Source organism: Pelodiscus sinensis, chromosome 1 (genome assembly GCF_052426305.1).
Source record: "Pelodiscus sinensis isolate ZL-2025 chromosome 1, ASM5242630v1, whole genome shotgun sequence".
Taxonomy (NCBI): Eukaryota; Metazoa; Chordata; order Testudines; family Trionychidae; genus Pelodiscus; species Pelodiscus sinensis.
The window spans coordinates 188,469,564-188,495,548 of record NC_143052.1 but is presented as its reverse complement, the minus strand read 5'-3'; the positions used below and the strand labels follow the sequence as shown (position 1 = coordinate 188,495,548).

General features: G+C 42.9%; 1 protein-coding gene across 2 annotated transcripts in view; it reads right to left on the bottom strand.

Moving 5' to 3' along the window:
• The window catches only part of LOC102461235 (trifunctional purine biosynthetic protein adenosine-3-like), a 56,325-nt gene that overhangs the window by 23,039 nt on the left and 7,301 nt on the right, over positions 1-25,985 (bottom strand). For both annotated transcript variants that reach the window (XM_025186105.3, XM_025186106.3), the window contains exons 3-13: positions 25,111-25,285; positions 23,651-23,762; positions 22,900-22,968; positions 19,923-20,048; positions 14,400-14,487; positions 9,406-9,491; positions 8,377-8,545; positions 5,845-6,076; positions 5,200-5,294; positions 4,225-4,334; positions 401-599 (exon numbers count right to left, since the gene is read on the bottom strand). In XM_025186105.3, the coding sequence (XP_025041890.3) occupies positions 401-599; positions 4,225-4,334; positions 5,200-5,294; positions 5,845-6,076; positions 8,377-8,545; positions 9,406-9,491; positions 14,400-14,487; positions 19,923-20,048; positions 22,900-22,968; positions 23,651-23,762; positions 25,111-25,285 (1,461 nt within the window). The remainder of the gene's footprint in view (positions 1-400; positions 600-4,224; positions 4,335-5,199; positions 5,295-5,844; positions 6,077-8,376; positions 8,546-9,405; positions 9,492-14,399; positions 14,488-19,922; positions 20,049-22,899; positions 22,969-23,650; positions 23,763-25,110; positions 25,286-25,985) is intronic.

Genomic DNA, 25,985 nt, shown 5'->3' with positions numbered 1-25,985 from the left:
GCTTAAACTGCACATTCATAGCAAAAGGGTTTCCTACCCCCAAGGAACCACCAAAAGGCCAGTTAAGCTCTGAGTTACGAAAATGAACAGTGGGAACTGGGAAGAGGAAAATAATTCCTGGGACAAAATCAATATGGTGACTCTTGGGTTGGGGGAAGAGGAGGGGAAAGTTCCTCATAATGGATATTTCTATTTTGGAGAGGGAACGAAACTTTTTTAGTGTGCTAAGGATCTGGTGGCTCAAATTCTGCTCCCATTTATGCCAGAGTAAGAGAGAGAGGAGAACCATATTCAGTGTCTATGAAAGATAAATTATGCTGTTTCTCTGTACTGTGCACTAGCGACAGTAATAGTTTATATCATAACCTTCAAATCCCATATAGGAAATAAGTGCTTGTACCCAGGTGAGCGTATCCTGCCTTTTTACAAGTTTCAGCTATTCCTGCAATGACTGCTTGTTTCACTTCAGTGTCAGGATTCCCACAGGCAAAATAGTGGAGGAAGAAGAGGGGCTCTGCTCCCTGAGCCAGGATGTCATTGATACATATGGCAACCAAGTCCTGGCCAATAGTGTCATATTTCTGGCACATCTGTGCAATCTGTAACAAGACAGTAAGAGACCTTATTTATAGCTGTGATAGGAAGCAAACAGAAGTTCTGACATGGTTTCCAGAGGAAAGAAAATAAGATAGTTATCTATAGCTATCCACTATAGAAATCAGAAATGGGAAAATCCTAATAGATCATCTAGTTCACCTCCTGAGTCTGCCTATACAGAATATGTCTGTTCTGTACGGTTTTTTTAAAATACTGTGTCGAATCTAATATTAGATTGTCCTAAAGGGATGGGGCATCCATCAGTTTCTTCCTGATACAGTATGTATCTATCAATATCTATATACCGTATTTTCCGGTGTATAAGGCAACTGGGCGTATAAGACGACCCCCTAATTTTCTAGTTAAAACATAGGTTTTCGCCTATACTCGCCGTATAAGACTACCCCCCTTAAGAGGCCAACCGGCAGCGCCCCAGCTGCTCTGCCCCAGGGTCCACAACAAAAGCCTGGTCTGCTGGGGGGGGCGCACTAGCTGCGCCCCCCCCCCCCCCAGCAGACCAGGGACACGGGGAGCAAAGCCGAAGTGGCAGCGGAGTGCCGCGCTTCTGAGGCTTTGCTCTGGCAAAGCCTCAGAGGCGCGGGACCCCGCCGCGGCTGTGGCTTTGCTCCCGGTGTCCCTGGTCTGCTGGAGACGGTCCCCAGCAGACCAGGGACACCGGGAGCAAAGCCTCTGAGGACGCTGGCAGCTTCCCCCGAGGCTTTGCAAAGCCACGGAGGGGCTCGGGCAGCAGGGCAGCTCGGGCAGCTGCCGGAGCCCCTCCGCGTCTTTGCTCCGCGTCTTCCTGGTCTGCAGACCAGGGAGACGCGGAGCAGCTTTTCTCGCCCCGGAGTACACGGGCGGCGAGACTGCGAGGTCCCGCAGTCCGTGTCCTCCGGGGCGAGAAAAGCCCCGTTCGTACCTGCAAGTCAGGGACTGCCTGTATGTTTATACCCGGCGTATAAGACGACCCCCGATTTTTGGGGGATGTTTTTTAGTATAAAAAGTCATCTTATACGCCGGAAAATACGGTAACATTAATCCATCAGTCATGGTTTTGTGTTCTGTATTTACTTAGTCCATTGCCTTCATTAAGTAACACAGCAAAACTTGAAGAGCATCTTCTGCTTTATTAGGTGTAAAAGGGATGAATGAGATTGCCTCCTTCAGGTGATATTTCACTGATCCTCTCTTATAAAGAAGTCTCATTTTATTGTCATTAATGGAAACTTGGATCTGTTTCACTCGAATGCAGAACCTTGAATGGAATCTTGAAAGTCACACTGTTGACTAATATACGCTGGCTACATATATATATATATATATATATATATATATATATATATATATATATATATATATATATATATATATATATAATTAATATGCATTTATTGCACCACATGTACATTAATATGCATTAAGCATCAATAACATTGGGCTACATCACTGCTTAAAATGTCTTGCCCCATAATCTTGTACACTAATGCTAAAGTATTCCATAGCTGTATTCCATTCCTTTCATTTGCTGAAGTAAGCATTCAGAATGAAACTATCTCGACTTTGACACATTTCCTATATCTTATTAAAATATCTGGAATGTTAATATCCACAATGATGATAAGGAAGGAACAGGACACGTTAGGGAACTGGAGCAAACAGTTTGATTTTAGTAATGTGTAAAGAAACGTATATCTTGTAAAACCATATAAATAATGCCAGCTGAAATATGTAACTGGGGGAGAGGTGGTCACACTTTCTTCATAAAGGTAAATGAAAGATCCTTGCATGTGACTGCTCTTTGGAAACTGGTATCATACAGAACCTTTTTCTTGTACCATATTAATAAACTTGACTGACCTTTGTTATTTGGTCCCAAGTATATTTCATGATAAAATAATGTACCAAAGCACGATCAAGCAACTCACAAAACAATTTATCAACACACACAATGAATTCTTGTTCCCAAGACTTTTACGTTTTTCTAAGATTACCACATTGCTTGCATCCATTCACTTCTGCTTCCCATTACAACTATCACTGACAGCTTCCCTACATTTACACCAGTGTAACTACAAATGGGTTTGTTTACATGGGTGTAGATATGGCGGTGCAGTTAGGCCAGTGTCAATCACTAATGCAGACACTGTGCACTGATGCGAATCAGGGGTTGCAGCAGTGCAGCTTACCCTGGTAATTTGCAGCTACACTGGATGAAACTAACAAAAACATTCTCTGCAGGGTTGAATGTCAGGTCCTGTCTGTACTGAGGAGTTGCACTGATGTCGCTACACTGCTTTAGTAACACCGGCGCAAGAGAATTTAGTGCGGTAAGATTGAGAGGAAAACATAAGTCAAGAGACCCCCACTGGCTTCACTGGGTGCAGGATCGGGCTCACATGCAAAATCTGGGATTAGTTAGCAAAGCCAAGTCTCTTTCACCCTAGACCAGTGGGGTCTAGGAGCACTGTGGCATTAAGTCATTCAGCATCAAATTTTGTTGCACGTCCCTCTGACAAACAGCATTGATGGGTATCAGCAAATGCTTGTCAACCAAGGAAGGCTGGGAAAGGAATGCAAGCCAGAGTTGGGGACAGTCCTCTGCTGATTTGGCGGGCGGTTGCGGAGGGGGGGGGTACTTGAGGCCTCCCCAATCAGATTTTTGCAGCAGAAAACATTCAAGAGCCAAAAGATCATCATCGTTCTAGAACCTCCATTTACTCTCAAAGAAGCATATGCACCTGCACACACAGCTCAATCAGCTTAATCTAGGAAGTGCAACATACTCGGTGGTGATGAGACTATAGGGAGAAAGGGAGTGTTGGTGGGTAAAGGACATTTGTTCTGAGTGTGTGATAGCAGCATTTCATATCATTTGACTGGACTTGTAGGGTATTTCTACACAGCAATTAAACACCCAGGCTGTGTCTAGACTGGCATGATTTTCCGGAAATGCTTTTAATGGAAAAGTTTTCCGTTAAAAGCATTTTCAGAAAAGAGCGTCTAGATTGGCATGGACGCTTTTCTGCGGAAAACAAATCTGAGCTTTCTACACTGGGCCTTTTGCGCTAAAGGACTTTTGCAAAAGTTCTGCACAAAAGGACTTTTGCCTGAATGGGAGCAGCATAGTATTTCCGCAAGAACACTGACAATCTTACATGAGATCGTCAGTGCTTTTGCGGAAATTCAAGCGGCCAGTGTAGACAGCTGGCAAGTTTTTCCGGAAAAGCGGCTGATTTTCCGGAAAAACTGGCCAGTCTAGACACAACCCCAGAGTTGGCCTTATTCTGCTAACTTAGGCTCACCAGACTTGGGGTGCATGGCTGTAAAATTTGCTATGTAGACATCTGGGATCATCCTGGAGTCAAAGCTCTTGGACCCAACAAGAATTGAGGATCACAGAGCCTGGGCTCCAGACCAAGCCCAAACATCTACACAGAAACTTCTAGTCCCACAGCCCAAGTCCAGGTCGGGTGACCCAGGCCAGCTGCGGGTCTTTTATTCCAGCATAGATATATCTCCTGTACCTTCATAATGCTCAGAGTTGTATGCAGTATAACTGTATATTGTGCTATTTTAAATATTCTCAGCAAAGAACATCAGCTTTGGTATGAGCATGCCAGGGGTTACCTGCAATTTCGTTCCAATGCCTTTAGTTCGAGATACCAAGATAGGATCATCATAACCGGACGTTTTCAAGTCAAAGAGATCAGGAGATCCTCCCAGCTCTGCATGACTGCCTGCCAAGTATAAAAAATGATGGGGACAATGTGTAGGTAATGCTAAGGGAAGAAGAAACTAGTATTACCAATGAAAATCTCTGGAGCTTGAACAACTTATTACTGGTCCCACTGATTAAACTAGAAACATATACAATTATAAGTAGTATAAATGCTGAACTCATGTATTTCATGTTGTGATAGCTAATTTACAGCCAAATATTTTACAAATTACAATGTATTTACAGCAAAAACCAACGGTGATTAGTATTTACCAACTGATCCCTTGTTAGCTGATAATCTTCCTTATTCTACTTTCCAAACTAATTATGTAACAGAAAACCTTCCCCAGACCATATGACTATTGCTAACAAAATGGTCTGAACAGAAGACTTCAAATTAATTAGCAAGATCACAGATACCTGTCTGCATATCATATGCTGCTAAAAACAATATGTGAAGTTGGTTAGGAACTTCTGTAACAGTTTTCCAGTAAAGCCGGTGGCAAGGGTTATTATACTACAAGTCTAGGGCAATAGTTCCCAAACTTCATTGGGAACTTAAAAATCAATGGTTCAACAATTCACTTCCCAGCAAGTTTTCATTCCATATGTTCTCCTTGTCTAGTGTGTCAAGGTCATGCCAGGGATTTACTGAAAAAAAATGTAATTCCCCTTGTTTAACTTAAGCAGTTGCTTTAACAAAGAAGGAGGAGACAGAACAAAATGAGAATTCTCTTTGATAAAGACAATTTAAGCCCTGTTTCAATTATGCACAAGTGCTATTGCTTCATTAAGTGACACCAATGCCAGGTCTGCTCATTTCCTTGAAGGAATTGAGATTTCATTCGAAATAAAAGAAGTATGCAGAACTGTTCTATTCTTACCTGATCTACAACCATTTGCAGTTGGTGGTTCGGACTTATTAATCCGAGCACCGCTGGTTATAGTGTCTACATTTAGGTCATCATGTAGCTGTCCTCTGAAAGAAGAAAAAGGGGGCACATTTGTGATTATTGTCGAAGCAAAAGCCTCATTCAGTTTACGCAGCTAAATTGACAGTTTTATTGGCCAATAAAAGCAAAGTGAGCCAAACGTGGTCCCAGCAGAGCCAGGCCCAGTGAGGCTGGCTAATACAATTAATCCTAGTATTTTATACCCTTAACCAAACAAGTCTGACGTCAGGGCAATAAATCAAAGAGAACTTCAAAGAGGAATTATTATCAGCAGAGAAAGAAACAGGTTTAGAGGGAGTTCGAGCTTCAGCTCAAAATAGTTCATTAACACATTCCAACAGCGCATCCTTCTGGCCTCTCCCCACCTCAGTGAAGGCCAGTTCACTCCCTCTAGTATACGTGCAGACACAAGAAACTGAAATGGCTTTTGTTATACAGAATGGCTTCTAGCTAAATATGAAATGGTTTCTACATTATAATGACATTTTCTGCATTAACTGTTCATCACAGAATCAGAACAGGAATGGCTTTGAATGAGACAAGTATCTATTTTTTCTAGTGCCCTTGCTTACATACTCAGACTGTTGGAAGAAAGCTATAGCTGAATAACCAATGTCCTTTCTGTAAATGGCACCCTTGAACTGTATGGCTGCTACTCCTTTTTTGGCTTCTTCCAGTGCTGACATCAGATCCTCCTTGACAGCCGTTACTGTAAGGACTCTGCCACCATCAATCACCACTTTATCATCCTGCATTGCTGTGCCTGCATGGAACACTTCCAGCCCTAGGTCTTTTGCTTGAAGAAGTCCTACAAAAGGAAAGCAAAATGATGTCTCCTTATTTTAAATCAAATATAATGATGGTGACTATGCTGGACACTGAAGTTCTTTTATGCCTCAAAGCACAGGCCATGACACTACATGTTTCCTTACACTTCCTCATTCTATCCACTTCCAGAGTGAGAGGGTAGCTCATGTTCCATGCCCATTTTATTCCTGTTGAGTCTGCCTCAAGAGCAACAGTTCATAGAATAAAAGAAATGCATTAGGACATCTAAAGAACCCATCTGCCATGGCAAGATGTTTCTGAAGAATTTGTCCAGTTTAATTTTAAATGACTCTAGAGACAAGGCTTTCCTTGATCTACCATTTTACACCCCAGAAGAACTCACAGTTTGGAATATTTTCTTGATAGTCATCCTGCATTAATTTTCATCCTATTACATCTAACAGTACTGCTTAGACCACCCCAGACCATTCCTCCCCCTCCAGAGAATCTGCACCTTTCAAATACTTGTTGATGATTGCCTCCTCAGCTCTATTAGTTGTATATGCAAGTTAAAAACCTTTAGTTCTTTTTAATACTTACTAGGAAAAAAAGCCTTTTTTGGGACAGGGTGGGGGGGGGGGAAGATTTGAAGATTTTACTATTGAGGTTATTTTTGAGGGGGAAATTAGCTGCTTTCCTCATTAGACAGAAAAATCCAACATAGCAACTCCCAATTTCACAATAGGCTAGGAACTGCTTTTATCGGAAAAAGAAAGCTCTTCTACTTGCGGCAGCTGTAACGTGTGACATACCATGCAGGCTGCACTGTGCTAAAGGTCAGAGCTGAACTACAGCTGACTGAGCTTCATGACTCTGCTTTCAAATTAACCCCTGGGCCTAATATTTTAAGAGACAACACACTTATTCTGGTGCATTTTTTACATTATACCGACAATGCAAGCAACAGGAAAACACACAGAAAACTCATGTTCTAGTTGTGATACACAAAGATACTCATTTCCTTCTGTTCTGATGAGCTTACATGTTGCAGGGAGTTAAACATATGCACACTAAGCAATGGAATACAAATAAAGTGTTGAACTTAGCCAGGGATTTCTTTGAATTAATGGTTTGGGTTTTTTTTTGTCATTTTTGTCATGTGTAGGCTTATACACTCATGTGTAGGAAATTAAAAACTTCTCCAGCGCACTGCAGAAATAAGCAAAATAGAGACACTAGCTGCACTGAAAGAAGATAAGGAAGGGAAATGGACCAGCACCATTCTCTAGCTGACACAGAGGCTGTGTCCAGACTCCATGCCTCCGTCGACGGAGGCATGTAGATTAGCGAGATCGGAAGAGGGAAATGAAGCCGCGATTAAAATAATCGCGGCTTCATTTAAATTTAAATGGCTGCCCCGATCTGCCGATCAGCTGTTTGTCGGCAGATCGGGAGAGTCTGGACGCGATGCCCCGACAAAGAAGCCTTTCTTCATCGACACAGGTAAACCTGGTTTCACGAGGCTTACCTGTGTCGATGAAGAAAGGCTTCTTTGTCGGGGCATCGCGTCCAGACTCTCCCGATCTGCCGACAAACAGCTGATCGGCAGATCGGGGAAGCCATTTAAATTTAAATGAAGCCGCGATTATTTTAATCGCGGCTTCATTTCCCTCTTCCGATCTCGCTAATCTACATGCCTCCGTCGACGGAGGCATGGAGTCTGGACACAGCCAGACACAATTCTTCCAGAAACACATGCTGCAGTGAGAGCTTTTTAACATGAGCTTGTCTCTGCACTGCTCAGGTCTGCTAGCTGGTGCCGAGGAAGGACTTGAAGACCAGATATGGTGTAGGAGAAGTCTCCTGTTAAAAAGATTAACAGATTCTAGTATTACACAGGCCAACAGGGAAAGGTTTCAGTTTTAGTGAGACATTGTCTGGCTGAGACAGCTGGATTACCTTACCTACAAGCCAGCAAATCTGAGCTAGTGTAAGAGAACTCGTGAAAGAATGACACTCCAGTTTGGACTCTCCACAAAGTCTCTGGAGGAATTCCCAATACTTTAGAGTACTCAGTTCTCTAGAGCCCTCTTCTCATCCCAGCTCCAAACCCACAGCCTTGGTTCTTAGAAACTGCCTGCTCCGTGCAACTTTGGACAGGTGTGTAAACCTACATTTCCATGATGATGACTATCCCACATGAGCAGGTGCAAGGAGTGATGGATGAAGGCTTCTTTTCTTCCTGCATCTACTCAGGACCAGAAACAATATGGCTTTCTGCTAATTAAACTTTACTAGGCTCCTGCAGTTGTGCTGGTCTAGAATAAAAAAAGAAGTTACCTGTTACCTCCATTCCTTTGGCATAGTCTCCTGGATACCCTTCACTTGCCATAACCACAGACACAGCAGTACAATTTTCTGACCAAGCTGGCAAGCAGCTGGAGAGTTTACCATCAATTGTTGCTTGAATCACTTCATACAAATCATTTTTGAGCAGTGGAAGAATTACCTGCAAAAGTATGCTAAGCAATTAACTCGTTACATGTTATTTTGCTGAACTGCTGAAATATCAAAGATGTACAGTATTAAGCATTTCTTCAAGAATTAAAAAACTCTCATGAAGTTCAACTTAATGAGCAAAAACTGTGTTAAGAATATGGCATATTTTGCTACATTTGCAGATCTGTAAACAAATCAATTAATTTGCAGTAATTATTCCTTGAAATCAGAGCTAAGCAAATAATTTTTCTCTTTGATGGCTTACCTAAAAAATTTCTGGAAAAACAAACAAAAATGGCAAGCTTCAAACCAAAAGGAAAAACAAAACAAAAAAACAAGTGCCAAAAGATTTTGTATTAACATTTATTTCTGAACAGCTCATATCGACATTTTCTAAACAAACAAGTTTGACATTTCCAAGAATTTTGTTTTCAAGTTTTATTCAGTTGAAACTATTAATTGAATTAAAATAGTTTCAGTAGACCAAAAATGCATTTTTGGCAAACTTACTATCACTTGAAAAAATTCCAACCAATTCTCTTAGCAACAAGCAGAAAACAACAATAGCTTGTAGAGACCAAGTGTGAAATTACGTAGCACAAAAGTGTCTGGTCTCCTTTCTTACTCAGAAAACCAGAAATTGAGCAGTAACTTCAACTGCAAACTAAGTCAATGAACATTTCACAGAAGATAAATGCTAACAAATTTCTAACAGTTACTGCCACATTTTCTAATAGGCTTTTTGTAGATTTCCATATTTGTAGTAGCTATGACATACATTCTGCTAAATTATGTACAATTATATTTGTAGAAAGTTATTAAATTCTTGTGTAGAATAGAGGGCATATTTAGGCATCCAACATCTCTCACCTGGCACTGTGGGTCACCAAAATGGCAGCTGAAGTTTAAAATTTTCACATCATCTTTGATACACATTAATCCTGTTTGCAGCACACCTGAATAGAAAGCAGAATTATGCAATCTAGCTCAGAACAGTTTTTGTACTTTTTTAAAAAGCAGTAAACTTAAATATGGGATAAATTTATGTAAACTCTGTATATGAATCTGCACTATGGGTTCTGCAAAGTGTTTGTATTCTATTGCTATCCTTTATGAATCCCATAAAAATCCAGCAAACTGAATAGCAGTACCATAACTAATGTATTCTGTGATTGATTGATGAAGATAATAGAAAAGGACTGAGCTGGTTCAGAAATTTCAAGTGTCGATTGAGTTTAAACACAGAGGGGCAGAGTCTGCCCTCTGTCAAAGCCCATTAATTATAGCCATTCTGAAGATGTAAAGAAGCCTTGAAAAATTCACCATCAGTTCTCAAAGAATACCTCCCATTTATTTGTGTTGCACTGTTGCTAGGCTCAGCAGAAATTTCAAGAAAGAATGTTAATGCTTATTTTTAAGCTTTTTTTATATATTTGAATTTTCAAGATTGTGAGAATTTATGAGGGATCAGACAATTATTTAATAACAGAAGACAGATTAAAAAAGTTAAAACTTTCTGTTTAAACACAGGTTGTCAACATCACATAAAAATATACAAAGTGAATACCTTTAAATCAAACTCTAAAGGGTTCTTAAGCAGCAGTTTTCTTATTTTGCCAGTCTGTAAGTTTCAATCATAACCTATGAAAATACCTTTTCATCAGTTTATGTGTACAGCAAAATTGACATTTACCACCATTTTACAGATAAAAATCTAATCCTTCCAACACTATGAATTGTCAAATGAAGTATCCACGGCACACCAATGCATAAGAGTTTCTGTGTTGTTATTTGCTGTTACAAGACAAAAGTCCCAACCAAAAATTCACGGCCAAGAATTGTCATTAACAAACTTAATCTAAAATTATTTAACCAAAACAGTAAACTAAAATCAGTCTGTAAAACCTGTGAAATACATATGTAAGCAGGGGCTGAACTGCTGCTTGCTATCAGCCAGCTAAAAGGAGAGAGCTGCCCTGGGCGTGGGTGTGCCCACTACAATTGTTTAGCTCTGCAAGATAATTAACTGTTATCTGTTGATATGTAAATACAGCTCATGCCAGGAGTAGGAGGGAATATGAGGTGTGGCTATGTAAATCAAATTCAGCCAGGGCTGATGGAGGATCAGTGTTGGAATGGAATATGGTGTATTGTAAATAATTTGGGGCTGTTGTGGGGGTCACAAATCATGCTACCCCTAAATGAGGGAACTGTAAAACATGACACCAGTGCTTGCAGGAGAGACACCATCATAGAATCATAGAATACTAGGACTGGAAGGGACCTCAAGAGGTCATCGAGTCCAGTGCCCTGCCCTCATGGCAGGACCAAATACTGTCTAGACCATCCCTGATAGACATTTATCTAACCTACTCTTAAATATCTCCACAGATGGAGATTCTACAACCTCCCTGGGCAATTTATTCCAGTGTTTAACTACCCTGACAGTTAGGAACTTTTTCCTAATGTCCAACCTAAACCTCCCCTGCTGCAGTTTAAACCCATTGCTTCTTGTTCTGTCCCGAGAGGCCAAGATGAACAAGTTTTCTTCCTCCTCCTTATGACACCCTCTTAGATACCTGAAAACAGCTATCATGTCCCCCCTCAATCTTCTCTTTTCTAAACTAAACAAACCTAATTCCTTCAGCCTTCCCTCATAGGTCATGTTCTCTAGACCTTTAATCATTCTTGTTGCTCTTCTCTGGATCCTCTCTAATTTCTCCACATCTTTCTTGAAATGCGGTGCCCAGAACTGAACACAATATTCCAACTGAGGCCTAACCAGCTCAGAGTAGAGCGGAAGAATGACTTCTCGTGTCTTGCTCACAACACACCTGTTAATGCATCCCAGAATCATGTTTGCTTTCTTTGCAACAGCATCACACTGCTGACTCATATTCAACTTGTGGTCCACTATAACCCCTAGATCTCTTTCTGCCGTACTCCTTCCCAGACAGTCGCTTCCCATTCTGTATGTATGAAACTGATTGTTCCTTCCTAAGTGGAGCACTTTGCATTTGTCTTTATTAAACTTCATCCTATTTACCTCAGACCATTTCTCCAATTTGTCCAGGTCATTTTGAATTATGACCCTATCCTGCAGATTAGTCGCAACCCCTCCCAGCTTGGTATCATCTGCAAACTTAATAAGCGTACTTTCTATACCAATATCTAAATCGTTGATGAAGATATTGAACAGAGCCGGTCCCAAAACAGACCCCTGCGGAACCCCACTTGTTATGCCTTTCCAGCAGGATTGTGAACCATTAATAACTACTCTCTGAGTACGGTTATCCAGCCAGTTATGCACCCACCTTATAGTAGCCCCATCTAAGTTGTATTTACCTAGTTTATTGATAAGATTATCATGCAAGACCATATCAAACGCCTTACTAAAGTCTAGGTATACCACATCCACCGCTTCTCCCTTAGCCACAAGACTCGTTATCCTATTAAAGAAAGCTATCAGATTGGTTTGACATGATTTGTTCTTTATCACTGTAAGAGGTCTCCGAGGAACAAGCCTCCCCCTTCCAGAGTTGAGTGAACTGACCTGGGGAGGGGGGGAGGGAAGGGTTAAAGGGCTTGAGTCAGCCTGCTTCACACCTGCCAGGTATGAGCTGTAAGATTGGCCCAACCTGCCCCTTTCCCCGTCTGTGTCTACATTGGCATGATTTTGTGCAAAAGCATATCTCTTGCGCAAAAGCACATGCCAGTGTAGACGCTCTCTTGCGCAAATACTTTAAAGCAAAAACTCTTGCGTTAAAAGTATTTGCGGAAAATCTTGCCAATGTAGATGTAGCCCCTTTGTTTTAAGGACAGACCTAAAGCAGACTCCATAATGAGTCTTTTTGCTAGTCCACTGAAAGCTGGAATCCTTTGCCAGTCTAGGTGGTGGCTAAAGAGTTGAAATCACTAGGGCTACGTCTAGACTGGCCCCTTCTCTGGAAGAGGCATGCAAAGCAGGCAAGTCAGAATAGGGAAATCCGCGGGGGATTTAAATATCCCCCACGGGATTTAAATAAACATGGCCGCCGCTTTTTTTCCAGCTTGGGGAAAAGCCGGAAAAGAACGTCTAGACTGGCGCAGTCCTCCAGAATAAAGCCCTTTTCCGGAGGATCTCTTATTCCTACTTGCAAGAGTAGAATCCTGGGCTTCATTTGCAACTCCGGTTGCCTACACTACCACCCTAGTTCAAACTAGGGTGGTAGTGTAGACATACCATAAGAGCTGAAATCACTGGTTTGGCTGGGAGCCAGACCATTGCAGTCAGCAAAGTGGCAGAGGCCAGCAGAGTGGCCGGTAGGAGTGGTGGCAGGCGAGAAGCGGCAACCAGCGGCACGGAGCAGCAGCAGGCGAGGAGAGGCGACCAGCAGCGTGGCGCAGCTGGTAGGACTGGCGGCAAGCGAGGAGCGGTGGCAGGTGTGGAGCAGCAGCAGGCGACCAGCGGCATGGCGCGGCTGGTAGGAGTGGCGGCAGGCAACCAGTGGTGCGGTGCGACTGGTAGGAACGGCAGCAGGCGACCAGCGGAGCGTCCAGTGAAGTGGGACGAGACATCTAGTGGAACGTGGCAGAGTGGCTCGCATTAAAGACTGCAGCAGACCCTATGGAGAGGTGGGGCCATCGGCCTTGGACCACGTAAGGTGCCCCTATCTATCCCCCCGCCCCGATTTCTACCCAGGTTGGGAGGTAAAACCCTTCAGGTAAACTTTTGGACTCTGGGAGGCACTGACCAGGGACAGAGACTTTTGGGGTGTTGGATTTTGGGACTTCAGGTGACTCTTGGCTGGGGGGCAGGGGGCTTAGCTCATGTTTGGGCTATGAACTTCTCAGTTTCATTAAATGTTTCTTTCCTACACTCAGACTCTGTGCTTGCGAGTGGGGAAGCATTGCCTCTCAGAGGCACCTAGGGGTGTGTGAATTTTCCAGGTTACTGGGTGGGGGCTCGAGTCGGTTCTGTATGAGATGGACCCCTAGATATTGAACCCAGCCCTGGTTGCTGCCAGGCCTACCTGGCAGAAGGGGTTACACGTACAAACACATGATGATCTGAAACGAGTACTTCATTGCTAGGTTCCCAAAAATACCTTTAGAGAATTGATGGAAAAGTCAACCTTGCACCTGCTTCTAATATGGTGCTGAACATTTTCACCACCTACTGAGTAAATAAGAGGCACTGGGCACGTTGCAGGATTAGGTTCTACTTTCCTACAGACTTGATTCTGATGCTTTCAGTGGCAAGTGAACCTATTGGCATGAAGTGGCAGCTGACAGTGCTTTTATACAGTAACATACCCTTCTTCAAATTAGTTTCATGACAGTACTGAAGAAAACTTTCATTACTGAATGTAGGTGTGAAATATAGAGCTTAATTTAATAAAACAAGCATGTAGAGTTAAGGATCATCCGTTTGTATCTGGTGTAATATACAGAGTTCATAAAGAAATGTTAGTTTTATTTAAAAAAGAAAAAGAAACACTTGAATATCTTTTGGCTACTAGAGTTCAGTTCTTTCTCTTTGATGAAAGTGACTGTGATGAGATCAAACGCAGGCTTCCCTACTGTTCATAGCAACTAACAAGTCTCTCACTATACAGTTGATATTTGTTTTACAGCTCAGAAATTCATAGTCCCTCCAGTTCTTCAACTACACGAAAAAAAGCAAGCACAATAAAACTCCTGAAATGCCATCCAGAGTAGAAATGAAGGTCTCTCAAAGGAAGCAATATATACAATGCTGGGGAGATTTAAAATAGCATGAAAAACGAATGCATTTTTCTTTGACGAAGATAATTTGGAGTTCAAAAGTAATTCAACAAAATTACTTGGCATGTCTTTACTCTGTCATTCAGGTGAGTGCTTACCTACATATGTTGCTCCCTCTTGTCTCATACCATCAACAACGTTTTGCAGGACAGAGTCTTTAATTCTTTCTAGAAGAGCTTCCGGAATCTGATGAGCAATTCCAAATTGAGAGTATAAACTTTTTGTGGTATGTTTCCTCTTCTTATATATATATCTGAGTCTCTTAAAAAGCACTGAACATAACTCATTTATTTTGTACCAGTGAGGTAGTCTTGTTTCCATAAGAAGTGCCATATGCCTATTTTCACCCAACATATTCTGTATTTCTGTAGGACCTTGAAAAGTCATTGAGTCCAGGCCCCTATACTGAAGCAGGATCAAATATACCTAGACTAGGGGTGGCCTACCTGTTACAGGCAAAGAGCCAAAATAGTTGTGCATATAGCACAAAGAGCTGGGGGGGAACAGAGGGAGTTGTCTAGGAAAGAGAAAAAAAAGGACTGCCCCTTTAAGAAACGTGGTTAAAGACTTTTTGGCCACATCAGGCTCCCGCCAGCCGCCACCATCTTGAAGATGCCATTTTGAATGGCCATGCTGGTCAGTTCCCCTGCCTCGGTGAGCACAGGGAGCCGGGAGGTGGGGGCTGTTTTCAGGAGCGCGGGGGTGGCTTTGCGAGTCGCAATTTCAGGGTGGGAAGAGCCACATGCGGCTCACGAGCCGCAGGTTGGCCATGGCTGACCTAGACTATCCCTGACTGGTGTATATCTAACCTATTCTTGAAAACCTACAATGACAGGTATTCCACAACCTCTCTCAGTAACCTATTCCAGTTTTTAACTATCCTTAGAGTAGAAATATTTTCTTAATGTCTAGCTTAGGTCTCACATGCTGCAGATTTAGTTCATTACTTCTTATCCTGCCTTCAATAGACATGAAGAACAATTGATCACAGAACAATTGAAGAACAGCTTTTAACATATTTGAAGACTTATTAGGTTCTCCTTCAGTCTCCTTTTCTCAACACTAAACAAGCCCAGGTTTTTTAAGCTTTCCTTACAAGTCAAGTTTTCCAAGCCTTTTATTGTTGTGGCTGCTGCTGTCCTCTGGACTCTCCCCAATTTGTCCACATCTTACCAAAAGTGTGGCCCCCAGACCTGGACACAATGCAGCAGATGAGGCTTGAAGAATGCTGAGCAGAGCAGGACAATTACCCTCCTTGTCTTATAAACAACACTCCTGTTAATATATCCCAAAATGTTATTAGCCTTTTTTGCAATTGTATCACATAGTACAGGGCTACTCAACTTTGGAAGCCCTGGGGGCTACAATACTTTCAGTGCGTGCTAAGGGCCGCAACTTAAGTGTGGTTGCATGTACATGCAAATATATGCAAATAGCTTATTTCACACTGACAGGCATGAATACAAAGATTAAGGCAAGATTACACAACACGCAGGCCCCATCTAAGTCAGTTCTGCTGACACTAATAAAATGCAATAGTTACCCAATTTCCACCCATATGACAGCACTTTTAATGAGCAATGACAGTCCAGGAATTTAACTACTAAAACACATATCAACAGAAGACCATTATATTGACCCACTATTATGGATCATGTTCCCAGTGGAGGCCATGTTCAAAGGATCTCACCCACGGGCCACATGTTGAGCCCTGCGTAAACCCAAACTGCACCGCAGGCCACAAACAAACAGGCCATGGTCCACATGTTGCCCACTTTGTGCGTGTTGAGTAGCCCTAACATAGTAGAACACAAATTAACTACGAATCAACAATAATCTCCAGATCCTTTTCAGCAGTACTACTATCTAACTAGCCAGTTATTCCCCATTTTGCAGTTGTGCATTTGATTTTTCCTACTTAACAGTAGCACATCACACTTGCCTTGACTGAATTTCACCTTGTTGATTGTGGACCAATTCTCCAGTTTGTCAAAGTCATTTTGAATTCTAATCCTGGCCTCCCACATGCTAGCACCCTCTAATGTGACAGCAAATCCATGATAACTACTCTGACTATGGTCTTTCAACCCTTTTGCACCTACCTTGTAGTAATTTTATCTAGCCTACATTTCCCAAGTTTATGTCACTTGGAACTATGTCAAAAGTCTTACTAAAATCAGGATGCAGTACATCACATCTATTCCATTCCCTCCCTCCTCCTGCATCCTCTAAACCAGGGGTCTCCAAACTACGGCCCGGGGGCCGGATGCGGCCCGCGAGGCCTTCTCATCCGGCCCGTGGAGACCTTTTTGGATTCAAAGGCAGAAGAAGTGAGATTGTTTCAAAACCCATTTGAAGCAGATGTGGCCAGTTGCCCAGATGAACTGCAGCTGGAAGTCATTGAGTTGCAAGCAAATGACCTCCTTAGGGACAAGTTCAAAATAGGACTGGTGGGTTTTTACCAGATTTTGCCCAAGGAAGACTTTCCTAATGTCAAAACTTTTGCATCAAGGTACCTTTCAATCTTTGGAACAACATACCTGTGTGAACAAACATTTTCAAGAATGAAATACGTGAAGAACAATTTGAGAACAAACTTGTCCGATGATAATCTCAGGTCACTGTTGATGTTAGGGACAACAAATCTAAAGCCAGAAATGTCTGCTATTTTGGCATCCAGGAAACAATTTCACCATTCACACTAATACAGGTGTTCATGTGTAGTGTATGAATGTGTTATTAAATAATAACTGAATAAAATAATATTAAATAAATAATTAAAAACAACATCCATGTTTTGATTGTTTTTTATTTGGACCTCAAGTGTGTAGTCGGCCCCCGAACTGCTGTTTGATAGTTAATGCGGCCCTCGGGCTGAAAAGTTTGGAGACCCCTGCTCTAAACTAATAATCCTGTGTAGCCAGACACAAACCCCATCTTGTTTCCCCCCCCTCCCCCAGAGAGCAAGAGAAAGGCAGTCAGCCTTTGATGCCCTGGGAACGCAGGTGTGGTGCCTGTTCCTGACTCTACCATAAACAGAAACCAAACAGTAAATAGGCTAGCTGATGACTGGGAGGCCTCCCATCGCCGTGATGGCTAGTATCAGTAATTGACACGCCTGCACTGTCTCAGGAAAGGAATCTTCGCCCATCACATACCAGAGGTACCCATTGTCTGCATCTTCCCAGGTGTAAATTATACTTTGCACCCTTCGTGGGAAACTTGGCGTTCAAAGCCATTTTTCCTAATTGGCCACTTAAGACCAGGAAGAAGCCCATGTGACCCAAGGGGTATAAAGAGGGGTTTAGTTGCCCACCCCCTTTGAGCTCCAATCACCTACACCTGCTGGCAGGTATTAATTGTCTCCCGAGGTCTGTGGGACGCCCAACCTCGCCCTACTTCTTCCCGAGGGATTGAGAGAAAGACGCTGGCCAGGCCAAGTCTGGAACGCAGGGGTAAGAATTGTACCTGCAATGTGTTTTCTTTATGTGTACACTTTAATTGTCACTCTGCTGTAAGTTTAGTTACTTTATTATAGTTTTCTTAAGGCAAACTGCTTCATTTCTATTGTAAAATGCCTTTGGTAAGGTGATTTAGCTATAAACTTTGGGAATAAGTGGGATGCCTTCATTCACTTATAAATATATATATATTGAACCAAGTTTCTTTTATTTCTTTTCTCTTTCTTTCTCCTATAAATAAGCCAGTGCGTGTCAAGCTTCTGACTTAAACCCGTGCTGCTGTACCCGAACCGAACACAAACAAAGGAACTTCAGCCGGTCAAAATGGACAGGTATAGGAAGAGCTTGGGCGTTTTGGATCGTGTCGCTTCCAGGGGACAGATCCGTTGGGGCACCTCTCAGCCTCCCCAGGCTGCCCGCTGCAAAGGGATTTCTGTATCCTAGCAGCTAAAATCTGAGGTGTAATAAGCTCTTCCTATAAACTCGGGGCATCTGAGAGCCTGTTGGCTGCCCTCTGCGACGGGACCCCGGTCCTAGCAGTAAAGTCACAGATGTTAAACTATTTTTCGGGGCGCCCTCCAGCCTCCTAGGCTGCCCACTGCAACGAGACTTTGAGTCTCAGCAGTTGAAGACTTGGGTGTAACACACATGAACACACTGCCCTAACCATTTCGGCTGACACACCCCGTCAAAAACCATTTCGTTTATTTTCCATGATCTAGTCTCTATAAATCCATTTTGGTTACTACTTATGAATCTACTATCCATCCTCGAGACCACGCTGGTTTGTTTACTTACCCAGCGCCATGGCCATGGAGCCTCGTGGCTCCTATTAGTTCGTTTGCCGTTTGCAGCCAAAGGGAGCTGCTGGAAGTGGTATGGGCTGGGCTGCTGCTACCTGCAGTGCCACTTGGCTGCAAATGGCGAACCAAAGCCAATAAGTGCTGCAACACTACATGGGCGCAGCGCCAGTAAATAAACAAACTGACACGGTCAGTTTACAGGTTTCCCAAAGTGGTTTCACAGATCACTTCCAGCCACACTGCTCTAGGTGCTCAAAACTGACAATTTCTTTCAATATCTTTCCAAGTATCAAAGTTTGGCTGACTGGTCCTGTTACTTCCCAGAGCCTCTTTTTTCCCTTCTGTAATCTTCTGGGACCTCATTCATCCTCCACAAGTTCTTAAAGATAAATGCTAATGCTTCAGCTAGCTCCTTAAATTTCCTGGGTCATCAGGCCCTGTTGATCTGAATACATGTAACTTATCTAAATATTCTTTAACCTGTCTTGCTGCATTCCTTCCCCATGTTATGCATCTGGTCACAAACACTCTTTGTTACAAAACAAATTCCGAAATCATTAGCTAACATCTCGTTTAAGATACAGAAAGCTTCCAGACATATCAGGAATTACAAATGTCTAGTTTTTTAAGTATATGCTCATTTCCAAAATTGCTACCAGCGACAGAGGGACAGCACAGCTAAATGAACAGAAAAGCCACGATGGAGATCACTTTCCAGAACTCAGACCTGAAGTCCAAGAATGCATAATAGGACTGAGGCTCCATAGCCTTATGCAAACAAAGCACTGACTTCACAGGCAATATATTCAATTACCTGCTATTTAACATCCTTAATGTGCATGGAATGTGATTGTTTCGCATCAAACAGAAAGGGAGGGGTGCGATAGCAGGGACAGTTATAATCACAAATTATCACAGGGGGACAGCAAGTGCCTCAGCCCCACAGAGTAGCTGCTGGTCAGCAGCATGAGCCCCGCCACCCTGTCCTGCCCTGGGGAGCAGCTGTGGCCCCCGTTACCTCCATGGCCTGTGTGGCCCTTGCTGTCCTCAGGCCAGTCCTGGGGAAAAGCTTCTGGGCAGCCTACACAGACTAGCCCCGGGAGAAGCTGCCAGGTGGCCTGTGTGGCTGATGCTGCCTGGGGCTGCATGCCCTGCCTCTTACCCCAGGTGAGAAGCTGGCGGGTGGGCCGTGCAGCCCCTCTCCAACCCAGGCCAGACCCAGACCCAGACCCAGGCAATGCCAGGTAAGTCTTCTCATGCCTACATAATGGACCCAGAACTGCGTGCCTATTAACAAATTCACCAAAGCTTAATTACTTTTTTGAGGACGTTTAGAAAGCAATATAAATCACTTTACCTGTGGTGCTGGGCAATAAGCTCCCATCCCTGCAGTGTTTGGGCCCTGGTCTCCATCCCTTAACCGTTTGTGGGCCTGGACTGGTGGCATGGGGGCAACAGTGACACCATCAGTGAAGCACAAGCACTGTAAAAAAATTTAAATAGCACAGAATGTACTCAGATGGTTCTGTTCTATTATCAGCTGACCTCATCTCAGAAGATCACAGATTTAGCCCTGTCATTAGTGTATTTAAGGTTCAAAACTGGAAAACAATGAACCAAATTCATCTTGATGTAACTATACTGACAAAAGAGTGTAGCCCATCTCAATTATTTATTTAGATTTTAACAGATTCTGGAGACAATGGTTTTGACTGGTGAGGGTCCCATATAAGAATTCCCTTCTACTGTATTGTCAGTGCTGGGTACATTCAAGTCCTGATCTTGTAAGCCCACTTAAATGTATTAGGTATGTTAACCAATAAGCATGAGGCTTACCAGTATGTTTACTGGTTAACAGGCTCTTGCTAGCAAACTTCAGTGGTGGCCAGCCACCAACGGTGGCAGCGTGGGTAGCAGGTCCCCATGGCCACAGATACAGTGAGGCTGGGCAGCAGACCCAAAGTTAAAACAATTAAGCATTAGCATTTAACTGGTTAACCATTTTAACATCCCTAAAATATATGCTTATCTTCAGGCATGTAAAAAGTCCACTGAGTTCAGTGGAAACACTCAAGTGCTTAAAGTTAAATACATAATGTAAGTATTTGAAGGATCAGGGCCTAAAAAGAACACAAAATATTATTTTTGGCAATGAAGTAAAATCTCATGCAGAGCATTCATCTTAAAACTGTGGCACAACATCCAGATCTTGCCACAGAAATAATCTTAAATTTTATCCCTCAGATTATTTATCTATATATTTTAGAAATGTGCATCTGTTTGTCTATCCTTCCGTGAGTCCATTTGTTCAAGAACTCCTCCTAAACGGTAAGAGCTAGGACCACCAAATTTGATATGCAGCTCTCTTTTCTCCTAATTTAAAGCAAGCTCAGGCTTGGGTGTTCCTGGAAAACAGGAAGTGTCTGGAATGTGAATGTTTTGCCTAACATGGAAAGGGAGGGGCGGATTGGAGGAAGAGCTAATTGCAGAATGACCACTGGAGGCAGCCACATCACCAACAGAGGGCCAGCTGGGGACAGCGGCTCACCATCTTAGAAAGACAGAATCTATGATTCTATGATTCTATCTTGCCAGCCACTGGACCATGTAACTGGCTTCTCTGCCCGAAACCCCTTGCCCCCACCCCTAGCTGAAGCAATATAGTGGGAGGAAGGGAAGCTCTGCTAGACAGGGCGTTGGCGAGAATCCCTTCAGGATGCTGCACTTGTAGGAGGGGGGAGTGAGGAAGAAAGCCCCACTGGATCCCCAGACTGGGAAGGGGAGGGGGAAAGGTCCCCCACCCTCCCATTTCCCCTGCCCTGGGATGTGCAAGGGGGAAAGGAGGAAGCCCCATTGGCCCTGCCTCAGGACAGGGGAGGAAGGAGGAAGAAAGAACTGTTTGTCCTCATCCCCACTCCAGCCCAGTCCCTGGGGACAAGCTGGCAGGCAGGGTGTGTGCCCCTGGCCCAGCCTCCAGAGAAGCCAGAGGGTGGGGAGTGCACATTGCTGCCCTACGGATAAGCCAGCAGGCAGGGTGCGTGGTTCCCCCACTGTCCTGGGCCACCCTGGGAAGAAGCCAGTGGCCACTCCCCCTTTGCTCTGAGCCCCTCCCTCCTGAGCTCCCCCTCTCCCAACTCCAGACTTGATTCCTACACCTCCACCCCTGCCCTGAGCTCCTCCTCAACCCCCCAACCCTTCTGCACCCCTATGTCCCTGGCCTCATGCCCTGAGCTCCTCACATCCTAAGGCCCTACCCACTGCACCACCAGCTCCCTGCCCTGAAAGACCTAGGAAATGCCTGGTAAGTCTTCTCATCTTACTATATATTTTAAAATTGTGTGTGTGTCTGTCTATCCATCTATAAGTCTGTTTGTTCAAGAACTCCTCCCAAATAGTAAGAGCTAGGACCACCAAATTTGTTGTGCGGATTACTTTTATCTTAATTTATGGCAAAGTAAGGGTTTGGTTATGTCGGGAAAATGGAATGTGTCTGGAATTTGATTGTTTCTCATAAAATGGAAAGAGAGGGACATTTATACTGTAGAATGACCACAGGGGGCACCGAGGGGCCAGAAGTGGGGACGGGGACAGTTATAACCCTACTGGGCCAGCAGGGAGCAAGGGTGGAGAAAAGGACAGCTATTTAATATATATTTCAGAGAGTTTGTGTGTCTGTCTGTCTGCTCGCCCTGCCTGGGGATATGAATCTCTCCCCCAGCTGTGCCCTCTGGAGCTGCAGTGGCCATGGAGAGGCACTTCTCACCTGACCCCAAGTTGCTGTGGTGAGAGAGAGCTGGGGTAGCCTCCTCTTCCTGGGGCAGCCTGAATACCGAACCCCGAACCCCTAGCCCCACCCCAGAACAATGATTTAAATGAAGAAAAACAAAACTTTTTTGAGTTGAGGACCCAAGTAACACCAAGTAAATCTTCTAGAGTACTGTCTATCGCAGGGAAGACACCACAATTGTATTTACAGATACAAAAAGTAAACTAAGCATTAGGACAAAAATGTAGGACATAATGCAAGAAAAGTGGCAAAGTGGATATATTAAAAATCAGCATTACATTACTTTTTCCCCTCTCTAGACCAATTCACCCTCCCCCAACAGATCACAGTCATTGCATATTTACATTTAATGTAGAATAAAGTTGCACTGAGAAAGTACATTGACTAACATGACATCAGAATGCATGGTTTATATATTTCTGTAACTGCCACATAAACAAAAATTATTTTAAACAAAGAATTCATGCTTTTAGGAAAAAACGTGTAATGGCAATACAAGTGCATAAAAAGATTTGTAACTAAACTATTGAGCCAAAACCAAACATACAGATAGTTCTTCCCCTTTAAGAAGTTCTTCAATGACAATCCTCTCTCCAGCCTCTCCAAACATTTTATCCTGCATTAAAAATATTCTTTAGTTACTAGCTGTGACATCCATCAGTTAGATAATATCTTCTCTTTAAAAAAGAAAAACACCGCTAACAGAAGGAAACAATGCATATGAAAAGAGCCATCTTATTTTAATCCTGGGACTATGGACAGAGACAAACAAAGCAATAAAAAGATTGACCAATGCAATGAAAGCTCCTTCAAACAGAGAGGGGCCACAGAACCCAGAACTTAACAGATTACATGGACCTAGAGAAAAACAAAGCAGAGAATCTGGACAACATGCATTGCCTTGAGAAAGGGTCAAAGAAATCAGTGGATGCTGCCCAGAGGAAATCTGCCCAGATACGTGACGGGCATCGACAAGGCAACAGGAAAACGGCCCACAGTCACAGAAACTGATAACTTTGATGACTGAGGTCTTTCTTTTACCCTGAGGACAGGTACAGCATAGGCAGCAACAGGGTAAGCTTCTCAGTACACCGAGAGCTGGAGAGACCTCCTTAGGTTAGGAAAACAATTCAGTTTCAAAGTCCACTTAGCACTCAGGCCAACAAAGTGGTGGGTTCTGTGATGAAAACATCTATCCACTTGGGCTAAACAACTGAGTAAGATCCCCAAACTCATTGCTTCAAGGCCACTGGGTAGCGAGAATCAGAATTACAATATTTAAATAAAGGGTAGCTTACCTGCAAAATCTCTTGCACAGTTCTGCAGGCTTCCGCTTTGCTGGACGCAAAAATTATTTCTTTTTTACCACCTGGGCCACAAGCCTTTATAACCAGTGCAGGAAAGTCTGTGCTATAAGTGATGGCAGGGCACATGAGAGTCAGGATCAGACATCTCCAATGCATCTTCTAACAGGTACATTTTTAAGCTGAACACATCTAAGATTTTCCCCTTTTTGTGAGGAATATTAAATTAAAATATACTTGATTGTGCCTATCTTACATGTCATATTTTCAGACTGGTCTTGTGGTCTAAGCATAAAACTGGGAACCAGGAACTCTTAGGTCTAGATGCTAGCTCTGAATTTGCAGGTCACAGTCATAATTAATACTGAATTTTGCAAGAATTCTGCTACTTTGTTACATGAGGAATAAGATTACCCAGTTCTGAAGGATATTTTAACCACATTGTATCCATCTTTTCTCCTCCCTCCAATACTGGATAGTAAAACTAAATGGAATATTTGAACAGATTATTCATAACACCGCCAGCATACAGACACATATATTCTGATACAGAACATTTTCATATTTTAATCCACTGCCCAAAGCTTGATTTAAACAGGAGTAGGAACAAGCATACAAAGCTCATTATACAGGGCATAGCATGCTTGTCTGGGATTGCTTTTCTTCTTTTTGTTATATGTTTTCTTATTGTTTATATATAGAAGTTCCTTAGCATAACTGTAATAGAAAATAACATAGTAGAAATTGTTCGAGTAAAATCAGTAAAAAACCCAGATTTTAAAAAAAATCTATATTCTCATTGATAGTAGCATACTTAAGACATGATATAGAAGAAAACACAATTTTTAGAGCCAGTGCATGGCTGTAGGACAGAACAATTGTACAGTAGTAGCTTTCTTCTGTGGTCAATTGCACTATGGTGAGGGAGAATCACTATCTAAGCCCAAATTGTAACTCCTTTCTTCAGAATGGTGAATCACTCTCCTAAAGAATCCTATTGACTTCAATGGAACTATGAAATCACCAACATGAGTAAGGAATATGAAATCTAGAATTCAAGAATTCTAGCTTCACAGTACTCCATGAATAACACTATCATCTGTGATTGGGCATACCTGAGAACCTGATTCATATATAACATATCAGAATATGTTTTCTCTTAGATCCATTTTTTTCCCTTATCACGGATGGCCAACTGTTACCTTAATGTAGTTTAACAGAAAAAAAACTCTATGAGCTCTGAGCTAAAACTTAACACTTGGAAAACTGCCATTGTGGCTCTTAGTGTCATTAAAGTTGCTCAATGAACACATTTGTTTTTTATTATAAAAGGACCTTAATTATTGCTAGTCACTAATAAAGTATCAACAAGTAAAAGAAAGTATCATCATGAGGTAAGACCAAATGTACAGACACCTGAAAAATGGCAGCGCCTCATGGGACAAATGGCTTACATGGTAATAAAGCTACAAGCTTCTTGAAGATTATCAAATGCTTCCCATCTTGCTGTTGGGATCTTATGGCGATCCAGAAAGGCTTTGGCAAAGCTTGTATTGGTTTCTAGCTGAGCTGCCTTGGCTGAGGGACCAAAACATCTCACTCCAGCTGACATCAAATCATCCACAATTCCTAATAAAAGTGCCAAAAGACAAATGCAACTCAAACATTCAACAATCCACATACGATGATGGCCTTTGTATAAGACAATAGTTTTCAACCTGTGGTTCATGAATCCTGAGGGGAGGGGTGGGAGGTCTGCAGATTATGACTAAGATTTCCAAAGGGGATCTTAGCTCATTCAGAATTTGTTAGGGGTCTGTAAATGAAGGGAAAAAAAAGGTTGAAAACTATTATTGTAAGCTGGGTCAGGGTAAACTCTATCCTGACATCTGGTGGTGAACTGTGGCAAGTGGTGCAAAGAGACTTCAGGGGCTGAGCCCAATTTGCATAGACATACCCACCCTGTCTAGTATGTGCTCACAGCAGCCCAAATGGTCACTTTGGCCACTGTGGGATCCCCAGTCTCTCTGTTATTGAGGCAGGGGGGATAAAAGCGTTGTTACCCTGATTATGCGAATCAAGGACAATGGAACGGTGGAACTGTTTATGACAGAGGGATTCGCCATAAACTAAGTAGCACTCGCTAGACAAGGGGCATGGGTTCCAAACCCAGTCAAACTGAGACAGGCTGGGGATAGGTCTTTGTACTTGGTGGTAGGGCCCTGTCTGAGGGCCTAAACAATGCTGATTACATCCTCTCCCTTGTGGAATCTCAGAGTTAATTTGGATTCCATTAGAAGTCTAGTTGTGAGCTGTAGAGTTAACTTCA